Source organism: Triplophysa dalaica, chromosome 4, assembly GCF_015846415.1.
Source record: "Triplophysa dalaica isolate WHDGS20190420 chromosome 4, ASM1584641v1, whole genome shotgun sequence".
NCBI lineage: Eukaryota > Metazoa > Chordata > Actinopteri > Cypriniformes > Nemacheilidae > Triplophysa > Triplophysa dalaica.
The window spans coordinates 26,859,020-26,875,061 of record NC_079545.1 but is presented as its reverse complement, the minus strand read 5'-3'; the positions used below and the strand labels follow the sequence as shown (position 1 = coordinate 26,875,061).

The following is a 16,042-nucleotide window of genomic DNA, read 5'->3' as shown; positions in this document are numbered from 1 at the left end:
AGTTCTTATATATTTAAGGTTGGAAATTTAAAAAATATCTTCATGGAACATGATCTTTACTAAATAATCGAATGATTTTTGCCATAAAAGAAAAATCTATCAATGACCCATACAATGTATTTTTGTCCTTTACTAAAAATGTTCCCGTGTTACTTAAGACTGGTTTTGTGATCAAGGGTCACACACATATATATATAAAGAAGCAAAAAATAACAGTATTTGACAGATTGATCTCAAGAGATCAGATTATAAATGTAACAACCCTGCTTATAAAAAAAAAGAAACCATCACAGAAATTTATAGTTTCCATTAAAATACCATTTTGAACCATTTGCTTTTTGCATTTTGGGCATAGCTCCAAAAGGATTAAACTGGTAGATCACTAGAACTGTGTTTCATTGGTTTTAACACGAGCGAGAGTTTATTCGCACTTTAAAGGCGGGGTGTCCAATTTCCGAATTACGCTTGTTTAGACAAAGTCAAGCCGAGTACCAAAACAACCTTTTAGACAATCAGCCATAAGGTGCACAGGATGGACATTTGTCGAGCCGAGCGCTGATGAAAGCAAAAGATGCGGGTAGGGTTGTGTGTGTTTTGGGTGATTTGAACATCAACAACGGCTATGAGAAATCGGACATCCGGCCTTTGATATACAGAAACAGTGTAGTGTCATTTGCCTTTTGAAAAGTTATCTTTAATAACTGTCAACAGCTTTAAACACCCATCCAAAGAGAGAGAGACTTGCACTTATTCTGAAATTACAGTCTGAAGTTATGACAAACATACGTATATGATCTACCTGTTTCTTAAGATGATGTAGAGGTAATGCTGCTGCTTCCTGAGTGGACGTTTGCCTACTTTGTAGAATTTAAGCTTTTGTGCTCAACTTAAAATTGAGCTGCGCAGGACCTACAATGAATCTGTGCGGCCGCTTCAGACGGAACATTGCCCTCACTCAATTTGCAGTCGCGTTCCTCCTTGAATTCGCGATCGAGTTCCAAAGGTTGGGGTTTCGGGAAACCATCGCGCCTCACCTTCAGCACCTCTGCGCCCCCTCACCTCTCAGTGAGAACCACTGTCTTTAAGACAACAAAAACATCTAGTAACCAACCAATGAAAGCTACACTCACAGACTCCCATTTAAAAGAACCTATGATGCTTTCTATTGATTTCCCCGCATATATAGACCGCCTAATATTCTCACAGTTGCTGTGTCTGACAGTTGTCCCTTGGCTGGGCTCCACTAAGGGACTGTTCATAAATCAAGTTCGCTTCTCGCTTTGTCTCACCAAGCAAGGAGAAAAACCTCATTACGATCTGTTCACAGAGAACAAAACTGACCCCCCTCAAAAAAAAGGTCTGTTGTGGCTGCCGTATGGACTCCTAACCAAATCCTATCATTCTATCAGCTTCATTTCTCTTCCCGTACCTGCTATTACATCATTTTGTTACTGATGACTGCAGCTTATTTCAAGAATCAAGGTTCTCATAAACCACCAAACTATTCCTTCCCCCACAGGAGCGGGTACATCCTTTAAATATCACTGCAGTGCTCCGTTTCTGCAACACTTAACCTAAAGCTCTGCTGTTCTGTGTCACCCTACAATCAAAGCCAGCTGAGAGCACAGCCCACACGTGCTGGGCAAAACGCAGACACATTGACCTGAGCTCACCGAGAATCTTGTTTTAATCGGATTCTAGCTGTGATTTTTTATTAGAATGGAACAGGTTTGATATCTGTATGATTTCTTTTGTTCAGCTGAGCACAATCAAAGTTATATTAAATGATATCCTGGCTATCTAATGCCTTTGAGTGTTGCCCATGATGGAAACCCCACAGGTTGGAAGCTCTTAAAAGAGCATCCATTATAAAAGTGATTCATACGACTCTGGGGAATGCTCCAAGTCCATAACTTCAAATCTAATTTACATTTACATTTAATCATTTAGGAGATGCTTTTATCCGAGGTGACTTACAATTTGAGGAATATAACAAGCGATTCATCTTAAGAAGGCAATAATCACAAGACGAGGCAGTAATACAAAGTTTCAGTGACAATGTTCAGATAGTATAAGCCAGCACAGACATTTTATGAAAAGTTAGATATAGGTTTCACAGATAAGGTTTAAGGCCAGTCCCAGACTAAAATGAATGTGTGATCTGTCTGAACTGTATATAACTTTTCCAGAAATGCCTTTAAATAAATCAGTGCTATTGTTTATTTCTCGAGATGTACATCAGTAATGTATTCTTCTAAGGCATTTTTATAAAAGCCACATAAATATCTTAATTCAACTCAGGCATAGTCCTGGCTAAAGCTAAGCCGTGTCTGTGAAACCGGGCCATAGGGTTTTTGTTATTGGTAAGCTATTGAAAAACCCGTCTGCCTACATCACTATTGGCCTTTAAAACTCATTGGTGCTAGGTTGTCTTCTGACTCGTTGTGATGAAACCAATTTCTCTCAAAAATACATCCAGGATGTCATGAGAGTGAGTATATTATTGGGTAATTTGACATTTTGGGTGAACTATTCCTTAAAATATCCCTTCTTTCATTTACTCAAGTACTCTGCAGAGGTTAATAGTTGTTCAATGAACATAGAAGTAACAGAGACATAAAAGAGATCCTGTTCTTTTACCGTAGTGAGGTATGATGGCCCAGGCCATGGCGGAGGCATAGATCTCTCCAATCATCCAGAACATACAAAGCCAACTCAGATGTTCTCCCCGCTTTTCTCTTGACAATACCTCAGCAAAGTATGAGAAGACAATGGGTACTGCTCCACCAATGCTAAAGACCATCGGAAATAAAAGGACAACAAAATGCACACAAATGTTGTTCACAAATAGAAAATAATTATGTACTGATGTGGCAAGTAGCCATTTAAGGGGGATGATGTACATCCAGCCGGTTGTTATTTCAAAATAAAACCCTTTACTTGGGGTTTTGATTACCCTGAATCAAGGCCAGGTCTAAAGGTTGCCCCCGACACAAATTTCCATGGGCCCCCCCAAAAATATCCAAGTGACCATTAGAGAAAATGAAACATTGAATGCTTCTTATTATTATAATCTGTCAATCTAAACACAGAAATATCACATTAATTATTAATAATTATACATGCAATAAACTATGATTTCTAATACAATTGTTGTCCAACCAGAAATCTGATTTCCCCAGTCAAGTCAGCGTAGTACCAGGCCTGCCCTGAAAGGGTTTGTTTTGCGATAACAACTGGCTGATTATACTTTATCCCTTACTTAAAACTCTATAATTTAGTCATGTAGCCCTCTGTACACACTGAAAACACAATAGTCTGGTCTGTGATATTGCCCTTAAGTGAAACTACTGATGAGTTCATTAGTCCTCTGTGTTGGTTCAGATCAATATTTCGAGGAAAAACACTGAGCAATTTACAGTAAGCTACAATATTTCAATTACAAAAAAATACTAACGTTAATGAAAAGTCACAATAATTCCATTGGGATATGAGTATCGTGCATGTGCCAGAAACATAGAATGAGAAGTCAAGAAAGCAACACTGCGGAGACTATTGATCCTGTCAGCTATAATGTATTGTCTGTCTTAAAAAAGACAATTATCTAAAGAATAGTGGGACATTCTTGTTTAGAGGAGAGTTGATCAAATGTGCCTTCAGAATAGTTTTTCATGATACCAGGCCAAAACAATCAGCAGAAATCAAAGTACATTTGGCAACTACATCCTAGTCACGTCCTAGCATTATTGATCAGCATGTATCTGTGACCCTGTGATAACCAAGGCTAAAGTCTCATAATCTAATTAATAATAAGATAACATGCATCAAAGCAAGTTTCAAGCATTCATTTCAATAATATTTCAATATTTAAAATGGCATAATTCAGTCAATATCGAAGGTATTGCTGTTATATTTTGACAGAATATTCTGCTGTTTGTATGCTGTCAGTAGTTTATTTATTTACAAATGTGAATTAACAGACTATTAAGAGGGCGTTCCCCTAAAGCCACAGAGCCTACAATACATACATGCTGTGTATATAAATATATAAAATAAATGGCCTGATAAAAGATCATATCTTTATATAACACAACTAGGCTAAATTAATTAAATATTTATTTGTTTTCAAAAAACATATTGTCCGGACCTCATTTTGGAAGAAAATATAAAGACGAGATCTTTTGGAACTAACTGAATACCCCTGATTAAGGGCTTCTGTAGAAACCACATGGCAAATTCCATGTATAGGAACCCGCTGTGTATGTAGATAGAAATGGTGGATGGACGATGGTCAAGAAGAAATGGCAATAATAGTGTTTGAGCTGTTTTATTTAAAAAAAAAATGAAAAAATGAAAAGGTTAATATGAAGACTGTAGAATTTCTACCTGAAGACATTTGGCTGCTGTGCGATTCACATTCACATTGCTAGGATAACCGTCGTAAAGTTCAGGAGGACTCAAGATGAAGGAATACATATTGAATGTCTACCAATATTTATTTTTTTAAACCCCAAATCTAATGCATTTTACACATTGTACAGCATCATATTGTTAGCACAGAACAAATGTTATAGACTGTGTGGAGGGGAAGAACTCACCCAAAGCCAGCTATAATGCGGCAAAGCAAGAAGATGCCATAGCCCTGCACAAAAGATGAAAGAAAGGCGAAGAAGCCATGTATGGACATACATATGAGCAGACACTGTCGTCTGCCCACCTTATCAGCCATGCCGCCCCAGAAGAAAGCCCCTAGCATCATCCCAAAGTACACAATGCTGCCTATAGTAAGAAGTAGAAAAAGAATGAAATAATTAAAGTTAAGACAGAAGTAACACACACGCAGCCTACAGAGGACACATGTAGAAAAGGGCGGACTTTGTTTGTTGTGTTCTGGTGAAAGGAAGACTTTCTATGCCGGAACTTTTTAATACGTTAAAATGAAAAAACATATTACCATTTAATGCATAAAATATTTGTAGTGCACCAACTGTTTGTTCACTTCACATTCTATATCTACAGTATGTAAGCAATATTGGCATCCATCAAAAAAGTTACATTAAGGATTTAGCCATCTCGTAAAATCGTTCCCGTGAGATCAGGTTGGACTGACAGATTGATGCACAAAACAAACTTCTTCAAGATTTAGCTGATTTCTTAAAGTGTAAATTTAGGTCTGCTACAACAGCGTTTCCTGTGACCATACATCCTGCTGCTGCGGAACAGCACAGAAGTTTACTGTAGTAGGCAGTAAACTATATACTCTTATACCCTGTGAAAAGAAAAACTTGACACATTATTTTGTGATCATACAGCATTTATGAACAAAAATGATTGAATCTGGAATGTCCTGACAGGGAAGAAAGATTAGTTTGAGGACTTTCGATGAGGACTTTTAGATCAAGCATTACATTTCTAGTTAACCTAGTTAACATTTAGCTACAGTAGCTGAGATGTTTCAATAAGATGCTATGTTTAACAATACAGTGGTTAGGATGATATATGGTTTGATTTGGTGACTTCCACACCTAACTGAGAAATCGAAAAAACATGTACTGAAGAAATGTACGTTGTTAACAAAACACACTGTGTCCATATCTCCATGAAATGACATCACAAATTCACAGATGATCATCATCTTGCAATGAGAGAAAAAGACAGAAAGCAATAATTGTGTATCCACGTTTCTGCCCCACTCACCACTATTTCAGACATTATTTATTTTTAAAGATAATGACATTCAAGGGTCTGATGATACTTTTTTCTTGTAGGTTTTTCCTCAAAGGAATACTCTACCCAAAATGTTGTATTCTGTCATGAATTACTCCCTTTTAAGTTATTCCAAACCTGTGTAAATTTCTTTGTTTGGTTGTATGGATCTCTGATCTGACACATACAGTTGATTGAGTTCTCTAAGAACCGATAAGCCTATAATCACATTCATAATGTGCAGTGTGTCCTTAGGATCGGGAACCACCTTTTAAATGAATCTTAACTATCCTGTTTACTGTGTTATTTTTTACATGACTGGGGTGAGCCAAGCAGTTGAACTTATAAATGTTGGAGGTTTTGAATAATTCATTTCCACAGTACAATAAACTCTTTTAACTCCAAAGATACTAAATTGTGATGACCCCTTATATGTACAGTATATGCACAGATCAAAGAGCAAAAATTATACTGTATATCTTTATCCCAATATAAAAATGACCTGCTGGTGTGCTGTGTCTTTACTGATACTCTAAAGAGGCCAAGAAAGAACGGGTGTGGTACAGATGATTTAGTGATTCTGCAGAGGGTCTGGTGTCTATATTGGCTATCAAAAAAGTGGTTTAGCAGGGACTGAGGAGGGCCGGCATACAAGCTCTTACAGTCTCATGTTGTTCTAGCAAGCTCCAATTAGACTGGCTTTAAACTCAACACAATTGAGAGCAATTCCGCTTCTTTAATGCCTAGGCAAAATTTGCTTTTCTGAAAACATCAGAGATCAAGAGAATATGAGAATTCACACATTGATGCTTTTGAAAGGTCTCCAGAGAAAAGCACATGCTTTCATTTATTCAAGCCTTTGCATAACATTAATCACCTCATAAGGCTGATGACTCACAAATGAATCACAAAACCATCTATTTTTTCTACCTGCGCAATTGTCAAGCATCATAGCTCATTTTCCTTCTCCTCGGCATCTCAGAAAAATCAAGCTTCCACAAACCACCTGGATGGAAGAAGTGACAAAACTGGGATAGGTAGTGTGATTAATAGGAAGTTGATAAATGTCTGGGCAGTGCTTCAGGGCAGGGGTCTTCGATTACTTTCCTTCGAGGGCCAGTTTCCAAAAGTATAAATAAGATACGGGCCAGTTCTTTACCATCCTCATTTCTTCTATCATTTTGTATTTATGTTATTTATTGCATCCAGAAGGAACCATATTCAGCAATGTTTCATCAGAGTCATGGAATAGCTCAACCTCCCATTGTGTTCACAATCTAGCTGTGGGGGATTGTGGGGTATCCTATTAGTGACCTAATTCAATTGTATTGTTATTACATTTAAACCTTTTAAAACCCATGTTCATTCAATGTCATAAGCTCAGCATACTCGTATGTTTTCTTTCTCTGTGAAAGTCAAGCTTTCTCTACATATATTATCAGTGAATAACCTTTTCTGTAATCAAAGCTGTCATATGGTTTCATGAGACTGCTAATATACTCGCAATTGAGTTGTTTTTCTAAAATTATTATTTAGGTCATTCTGCGTGTCATGTTTGAAGATTGACAACATAAACACATTGTCTGAATTAACCAGACACTGCTTTAAACTGTGGCGAATAAAATTATCTCCTATAAAGTGTATTTAAGGGGTAGGTTCGCGGCCAAGAGAAAGTTAGTCTATACAGAATTAAATGAACAACACAACTATGATGCCTTTATGTTAAGCATGATTACGGCCATGCATGACTGTGAGGAGTGTGTAGCAATGACTTAATACTCAACCATCATTATCAATATAAAGGGGTGCCATTTTCTTTTAATACATTTATTTTTTGTCTAAAGTATATTCTGAATGATCAGAATTAATTACCATGGTCTCATATATGTTATAAAAAAGGACAGGGATCAATAAAAATAATACACTTATCCAATAAGAGGACACTCAATGATGAAATACTTGGAGGACTTGTACTATTTTACGAGATGGCTAATTCTAATGAATTCGTATGAATCCTAAAGCCCCTCCCATAACCCCACCCCTATTCCTCACTGGTGTGTACTAAATACTTCGTACGAATTCATCCGAATTTGCCATCTCGTGAAATTGTTACGAATTTCTGTGAGATTCCGTCAAACTATTTTAACTATGTTATACTGTAAAACAACATCAACAATACTAAAATAAGTTAAAACCTTTTTTTCCCATTCATTTTTTTTATTTTATCAAACATAAATAATCAAAACATTAGGGTGCAAGGGCTCAAGGGTATTCCACATTGCATTGCAACCGATAATTGTAAATTCACTTTAAGTGAAAAAAAATTTAAGTGTAGGCGTTTTGTAGGTTAACAAGTTAAATGCAAATTTTACTTGACTTACAATTACTTTGGAGGTTACAGAAACTACATATTCTGACAGATGACACCACAACAGATCTGAACAAAATTTCAATGCATCATAGTGAGGTTCAAAAAGTGTTGGAAGGTTGCCATTTCTTTACTCAAGCAAGAGATTGAGAGATATTCAGGGACATCAGTTTTTAGCATGACTAAATCGATTGTTAGCTTGTAGTAAGCAAGCTCAGAATATATTTTCCTAAACATCTGCTTGAAATCATGTGGCACAATGATCTCTGAACATCAAGTCAACTATAAAAAACCTAAACCAAAGAATATAGGTCCTGTGGATTTATATTTTTGAGTTTTGTACTTGACCACTCAAACGGGTCAAGTGTCATTAAAGGTAATTTTAATCACATGATGTAATAATTGCCACTTTAAAAATAAATAATATTAGCCAATTATTAACAATTAGCAAACCTCTCAAATGACAAAGAACTCCTATTAAAAAGAGGTATGACAGTGTTTTTGGCTGAAGAACAGCAAACCTTTCAGCCGATGACTGTATCTGATCTTAAAGGCCAGTAGCTGTGGCTACAGTCAGTCACGGTCGGCCACGTGCGATCATGTTTTAAAAGCCAGCGACAGAGGACAAAGAGAGAGAGCATGAAAAGAGAGGGAAGCAGAGCGCACCACACAAAGCCCACAGGGCTCTCCAGATGAGTGCATATGGGAAGAAGAAAGACAAGGATAATAAAAAAGAATGAGAGAGAGATGGAGATACAGACTTAATTACACTTTCAAACCTTATAACAATGTAAATAGATAGAACGATCCTAACCTGGGTCAAAGAGAACTACTGTTTAAAAAAAAGAAGGATAATTAAAATCGACCGAGTCATAATAGCGTTTACTGTATCGGTCTTTGTCTTACACGTGGGTTTATTGTGTGTGATGTCAACAAGGCGCCATTTTGGAGGTATCGCTGCATTGAGCAGTGATCTGAAAGTATATGGAGCGGTACAGCAAAGACCAATTCAATCGTCATACTGGAGAAACATAAGCAAACCAATCACATACGATACCGAAATAATCTCACCAATGATGTCAGAAACCATAATTTATATAGTTTGTTGTTCATTTTCAACACAGATCCATACTACCTGGCCGCAAATAGTCAGGTGCCCCCGCATTGCTGTTCGTAATGTTCTGTTGGTTGTCTTTCGTTCTAATGTTTGTGCCAATCTTACTGTAGAAAGTTAAGGTTTGTTTGACATTACTTGACCTCTTTCCTGTAGCTCAGTGGTAAGAGCATTGCGTTAACAACGCAAGGTTGTGGGTTCGATCCCATGGGATTGCAAATACCTATGTAAAATGTATAGGATAAAGCAGTGTAAGTCGCTTTGGATAATAGCGTCTGCCAAATGCGTAAATGTAATTCTCTGTACCTTCCTCTATTTGTGTTTGTAGAGTTTTAATAGTATTGTACTAAAATGTAGACAATTGTATTGAGATTTTGGTTATGTGTGAAAAAACTATTCACATTTACTGTACAGTTTAAAAAAGTTTTTTCGATGCCAAAGAATAACATTTTGGTTCCACACAGAACCTGTGACATCTGAAGAACCTTTCTGTTTCAACCAAAGGCTCTTTATGGCAAAAAAAGGTTCTTAAGATTTCAAATAAGTAAGAAAAAGATGGTTCTTTAAAGAACCTTTGACTGAATGAAAATTTGTTCTTCAATGGCATTGCTGTGAAAAAGCTTTTACACACCTGCATTTTTAAGAGTGTGTGCATGATCCTATCATTACGAATGGTCGTGTTTTTCTTACCTAGCCAACCAGAGCTTGAGTCAGGCACACACATATCTGTCTCTGCACTGGGTAGAACAAAACCCACCACAAACACCTCCACACCGTCTGACATGAGCGCCAGACCTAGCGTGAAGAACAGCTGCCACTGAAACCTCCCGTGACCACACTCCTGTATGATGAGCTCATACTGCTGTGCCAACTCCTCCTCATCCGCCTGTCTCTCATTCTCCAGCTCTCGTCTGTCCTTCAGGCCATCTGAAAGAGGCTGTCCCAGTGCCACCTGTCCATCTCTTGGCTTTGTGTCCGAGGGAATCCCCTGGTACTCTCCCTCATACATCTCATCCTCATCATCATGACCCTCTGTGGCATCGCTGGACCCCTCTTCATCGTTGGCATGATCTCCTTTGTAGTTCCCATCCGGCTGGCTGTAGTAGTCATCATCTTCATCCTGGAAGCGTTGGTAGGCACGGTTTTGGGAACATTCATCTGAAGCACGATCCACAGCTTTGTTGACCTTCTTAACAGCTTGTCGTTTGGCTTCCTTAGCAATGTCTCTGGCTCCCTTTATGAGAGAAGAGTTGTCCTGTGGAGTTGAATCCTCCATGATTAGTAGATGGTGGGGATGGTGGAGGGAAAGAGGTCTGCAGTCACTACAGAAGTAGAGCCTTTGCCGTTATAGCTCTCATGAATGGGTCTAGGAGATATAAAAGATAAAGGTGCATTGTAAAAAAAATGACATTTTCTAGCAGCTGTAGGTCCCAAAATTTTCTGTAACATAGCATTTTTTTCCTGTAAAATAACATGGTTTTCTCTGTTTTTCTTGTAAATTTTATGTATTTTTCTGTAATTTGATGTTTTTTGACAGCATTTCAAATATATGTGAAAATCTGTCAACGGAACAGTCACATTTCGTAAAATTATCGTTTTTTTGGACATTTTACATGAAAAACATAATAGTAAAATTCTGTAAAATATATTTTTTGTTTTATTGTGGTATTTGGCTACATTATAAACAGATTTTAATACCATAATAATTGTTTCGGGAAAGCCATTTTGTGATCAAATGCTTTAACATTTCACAAAGTATTAAATCATTATTACAACCAGAAGCTTTTATAATAAGAATTAAAAAAGAAATTGGCTCATTGTAATATTTTTTTTTTTTTAAATATTACGTACCACCATGCGCCATAAACCATAGGGTGAAAAATACCTTTTTTCAACCGATACCGATCATCGGTCAATATATTGGTGCATCTTTACATATAAAAATGAAACTCACTGAAATACATTGATTAGGTCTTCTTGATGAACTTCTTATAGAAACACCATCCATTTATCATCCCTACCATACTCTCCATTAAGTACACGCCCATGAAAATGACTCTGTGCTAGTCCTTACAACATCTAATAGATAAAAAGATAGGGCTTGTTTCATATCCATTGTGTTTACATGCGATTGGGCAGCTGAAGGCTCAAGATGGGGAATAATCCATTACAGGTCGTCTGAATGGATGTAAACCATGTGTCGGTCTGAGAAGTCTGCATTGTGTTTGACAGCCCCAGTGAACTGTGAGAAATATTGGCCCTTCAGCATACAGCACTTTCCCCAGCACCTGCATATACAGAACTGCTGCTTACTGGTGTACGATTGTATTGTATATATATATACAATCTGTTCAAAATGTATTCCAATTAGTCAATTTCGGTTTGTATATGTATCACTCATACAACAACTCATCAATGGAGAATAATATATGGCAAGCCGAAAATTGAATTGGCAGACTATAGTGATATGTAACTGGTAAAATAAGCAATCACAGATTTAAAGAATTACATTTTTAACTAGTTGAAATAAAAATTTTGATATCAAGAATACACATTTCTGCAAGTGATGACGTCATTGCTGATATCAAGAATTCACATTTTTATTTGTGAAAATGTAATTACTGATATCAAAAATAGTAATTGTTACTAGTAAAAATTCTATTCTTGATATCAAAATGTATCATTTTTACAAGTAAAAACTTAATTGTTGATATCCAAAATTCATATCCTGATAATGATTAAAAGCTAATTCGATTTGCCATAAGAATATCCATTTAAAGGGATTCTGGTTTGAATTTCAAACACAACTAAATCCAAATATTTTGTTCTTAAAATGTAAAGAAAGTATAACTATAATAATTTTCTACAAACAGTAGCGCCTCATTGTTTTGCTCATTTTGACTGGGAACAGTTTAAGATGCTGAATAAGTGCACAGTTTATATACAATCAGTCATAAGTGGACTGAAAATAGGCCATGCACTCTTAATAGCCACTGTCTAAATGATGTATGGTGTTTCAGTTCCCTTTGCTTTCATGGTGCATTGAGAGCATGCAAGTTATGTATGCAAGAACATAATAGCGTCTTTTGCAAGATGGCATGAATGAAAAACGACGTATTAAAGGCCAAGCTCTAAAATTGCATGTCAATTCTTGGGAACTTGTATGGTGAACTGGGCAAACAAAAATGGAAAACGAGATAGAGGCCGAGCAGGCGAATTGCGCTTTCTTTCTGCGTGATGGGGTAAAACGAAGCTCAAATCGAACGTGTCCGAAGGAAACGGCTCTCGGTTCAGTGCACTGCTGAATTGAAAGCTGTTGCAACTGGTTCTTGACTCGAGAACGAGCATACAGTGGGTTCTGGCAGATACCTTTGGATGCAAGCTGCAGAAAACTCGCCACCCTTATCATACCAGTTGGCTGTTTCTGTTTTCAGAGACTGCCCTTTGAAATTACTTCAGCTCCGGAGATATTTCAAGAGAAATCAGCACTCTTCTTAAAGAGCATGCTGGCCCAGTAGCAGTGATGGATGATATACTGGATATACTAGATTAAAATTCGAGGGGGAGAAGTGTTACTTTGGAAAATCGGAGATTCAGTACTTCGGACATGTAATTGGAAAGGATGGAATTCGGCCAGATACAAATAAAGTGAGGGCCATAAGTGAGCTCCCGTGCCCTACCAACCTGACTGAACTGCGACAGTTATTAGGGATGATCAATTATCTTGGCAAGTTCCTCCCTAGTCTTTCATCAGTTCTTCATCTTATGACTGAGCTGCTCAAGGGGGAAACAGAATGGGTCTGGGGTGCAGCACAAACAGAGACGTTCAACAGAGACAAGAGCCTGTTGACCACAGCACCTACTCTAGCCTTCTACGATGCTAACAGGACCACAGTAGTAAGTGCAGATGCAAGCAGCTTTGGCTCAGGTGCTGCCATGTTACAGGAGCAGGAGAATGGACTTTGTCCTGTTGCTTTCTGTTCAAGAACTTTAACTGCAACTACTCTCAAATTGAGAAAGAGTGCCTAGCGCTGTGTGAGCCTCTTGTGCCCATGATAAACTCATATGATATCGACAAGCTCCCCTAAGATGCCACCGGCTATTAATGAGTCTGTTGAGATTCAATGCCAGAGCAGTGCATGTGCCGGGCAAACAGCTGGTGGTGGCCGAAACCCTATCCGGACATCCGTTGACACATAATGGAGTCTGACACAGAAGATGATGTCAAAGTGTATTTACAGGCAGTACTGTCTAATAGACCTTTAAGTGCTGACCAGCTAAATGCTATAAAAAAGCCACAAAACAAGATTCAGATCTGGTTCACAGAGACAAAAGGTGTTATGCCAGCTTCATTCAGGCCACCAAGGTCTCACTAAATGCAGAGAGAGTGTGCCAATATGTCTGTATGGTGGCCCGGCATAGGCACGGACATTAGAAACAGTGGAAACATCTGAGTTTTGCCACTTCAATAAGTCCACCCAAAAGAGAGAGCCCCTAATTGTAACATCCCTTCCAAAGGGTCCATGGAAAATTATCACAGCAGATATCTGTGAACTAGAGGGAAAGAAATACTAAGTGGGGGTGGACTATGTTTCACTTGATATTGAGATTGCTCATCTACAAGCAATGACAAGCCAGCAGGCTATTCTGAACTTGAAAAACATGTTTTTGGGGGATCCCATATGAACTCGCGACAGACATTGGAACACAGTTCACAGCCTCTGAATTCATGGAGTTCAAAATGACGTTCAATTATTACTCACACTACATCCAGTCCTCATTATCTGCAAGCTAATGGGGAAGTCGAAAGGAGTGTTTCGATTGAAAAATGGGTGCTTAGACAGCCGGATGCTCAGCTAGCTCTAATGAGCTATCTTTTAACGCCCATCAGTGCCACAGGACTGAGCCCAGCTCAACTCATGATCGGATGCCAGATCAGAACGACAGTCCCAATGCTGCCACAGAACCTGTTAGCAAGTCCAGTTGACTACAAAGACTACAACGTTGACTACAGGCTTACCAGTACTTCTACAACCGTCATTCTGCACGCAGCTTACCCAAAAAAGGCTGGAACAATTAAGCGTCAGTTGTTGGAAAGGCTCCTTAACCCAGATCGTACATTGTTCAAAGAAAGGAAGGTTATGTCTTTCGTAGGAACCGAAGACATATCCAGAGTATTCCTGAGACACCTACACATGCCGGTAAACAGTAAAAGAACCTTTGCAGGTAAAGTTAAACAGCCTGCAAATTTAAGGATTATGTTTTGGAATACATAGTAATGCCTACCGGACTGATGTGATTTGTTGTTCAACCTTTCACACTTTATGTCAATGCATAATAGAAAACGGTCAAAAGAGAAAATTGCAAAATGTGTAATGGAATGTTATGTTTTGTTATTGATTATGTTATGCTACAGAAGTTAGAAGTTGTGAGAGGTTGGTCTTTTTCTATAAGAAAGTTATCTGTCTGATTCTATGTTTCCGGGAATAATCGTAAGGAGACAGTAGAACTTTTGAGTTGTTCGTGTGCACTGGATAATAATAAAGCATATTGAGAGCTCGTGAATTGAGTCAGGCAAGTATCTGAAACTTTTGTAATTTGATGTAGAGGTCGGCATACCCCCGGGATCCGATACGGATTCTTGCGGACCGGGATTACATTTTTTGGATAAAAGACTTTAGCGGTGGGAAACTCTGGTGCCGTGGACGGGAGCGGGTCTTTGGATGGGTGCCCACTCCCGACATCCTTCTTACAGACCACATGTAGAGGCTGATCTGAGGACTGTGCTACGCGCCAGAACCAGTTCAGTTGTTGCAGAATGTCTGCCGATTTGGGAAGTCGCCGCTGACTTGTCTCGTGTAGTTGATGAGGGGTATAGACCCTATTTCTTATCTGCAGACTCCAGTCGGAGGATATCAAAACATGTTTGTGTTTTGCAACAATTTTTTTAATTAAAAGTGCATCAAAGACCTCACTCTGTATGTGCCGTGTGAGAAATCACAGGATGCGAACAGTTACTTGCGCGCATTGCCAGATTTGACCAAAAAAGCAACAAAAAAAGAAAAACTTTGTATAAAAAGAACAAATGTAAATGTTTTATACTACAAAAGATTTTAAAATATCTATATAAATCTATATAAACCTATCGCTTTACAAACCCAGCCTGAAAAGGCGCGAAACATGGCAACACGTAAGGAGATACGCTCTGCAAACATATAAACACACAGCACATCTGCAGGTATGGGTTTGTTAAAATTGCAGAACATGACAAGTATTTTGTTGCCTCAATATACTTTTGCGTAATGAATGGCAATGCTGTTAAATACGTAAAATGAATGTCAGCCACTGCTCTGAGCTCCGCTATTCTTCTCACTATCACATATGTTTGCACTTTGTGTACTTTCTCCTGCACTGAAAGCTCCAGTCACCAAGTCAAATTCCTTGTGTGTTAAACATACTTGGTAATAAAGCTCCTTCTGATACAGTAGAGCATGTTTTAATCAGTTTCAATCATCACCGTTTCAGATTTGCAAACAAACACATAGTAGCGTAAGACGAAACTGGATGTGGGTATATGCTGACCAAAACAGAGGCGAGAAGTTACATTATGCATTTGGTAGATGCTTTTATCCAAAGCGACATGCATTGTATTATCCTATACATTTTATTTCCCAGTCTGTGCAATCCCCTGGAATAGAACCCCCGACTTTGGAGTTGTAAGCGCCATGCTTTTACCACTGAGCTACAGGAAAACTTAACTAATGCACCCATCTTCAGGACATCCATGTTTGATTCGTTGATCATGCGTCTCCTTGCAACGAGGCACGTGTTTGATGCTTTTGGAAACTAGTCAG

The 16,042-nt window shown here is 38.2% G+C and overlaps 1 protein-coding gene across 1 annotated transcript in view; it reads right to left on the bottom strand.

The window, feature by feature from the left end:
- sv2ca (synaptic vesicle glycoprotein 2Ca) overlaps window positions 1-16,042 on the bottom strand; it is a 31,388-nt gene that overhangs the window by 9,640 nt on the left and 5,706 nt on the right. The window contains exons 2-4 of the mRNA XM_056745991.1: window positions 9,879-10,554; window positions 4,599-4,779; window positions 2,641-2,792 (exon numbers count right to left, since the gene is read on the bottom strand). Of these exons, the coding sequence (XP_056601969.1) occupies window positions 2,641-2,792; window positions 4,599-4,779; window positions 9,879-10,464 (919 nt within the window). The 5' untranslated portion in view covers window positions 10,465-10,554. The remainder of the gene's footprint in view (window positions 1-2,640; window positions 2,793-4,598; window positions 4,780-9,878; window positions 10,555-16,042) is intronic.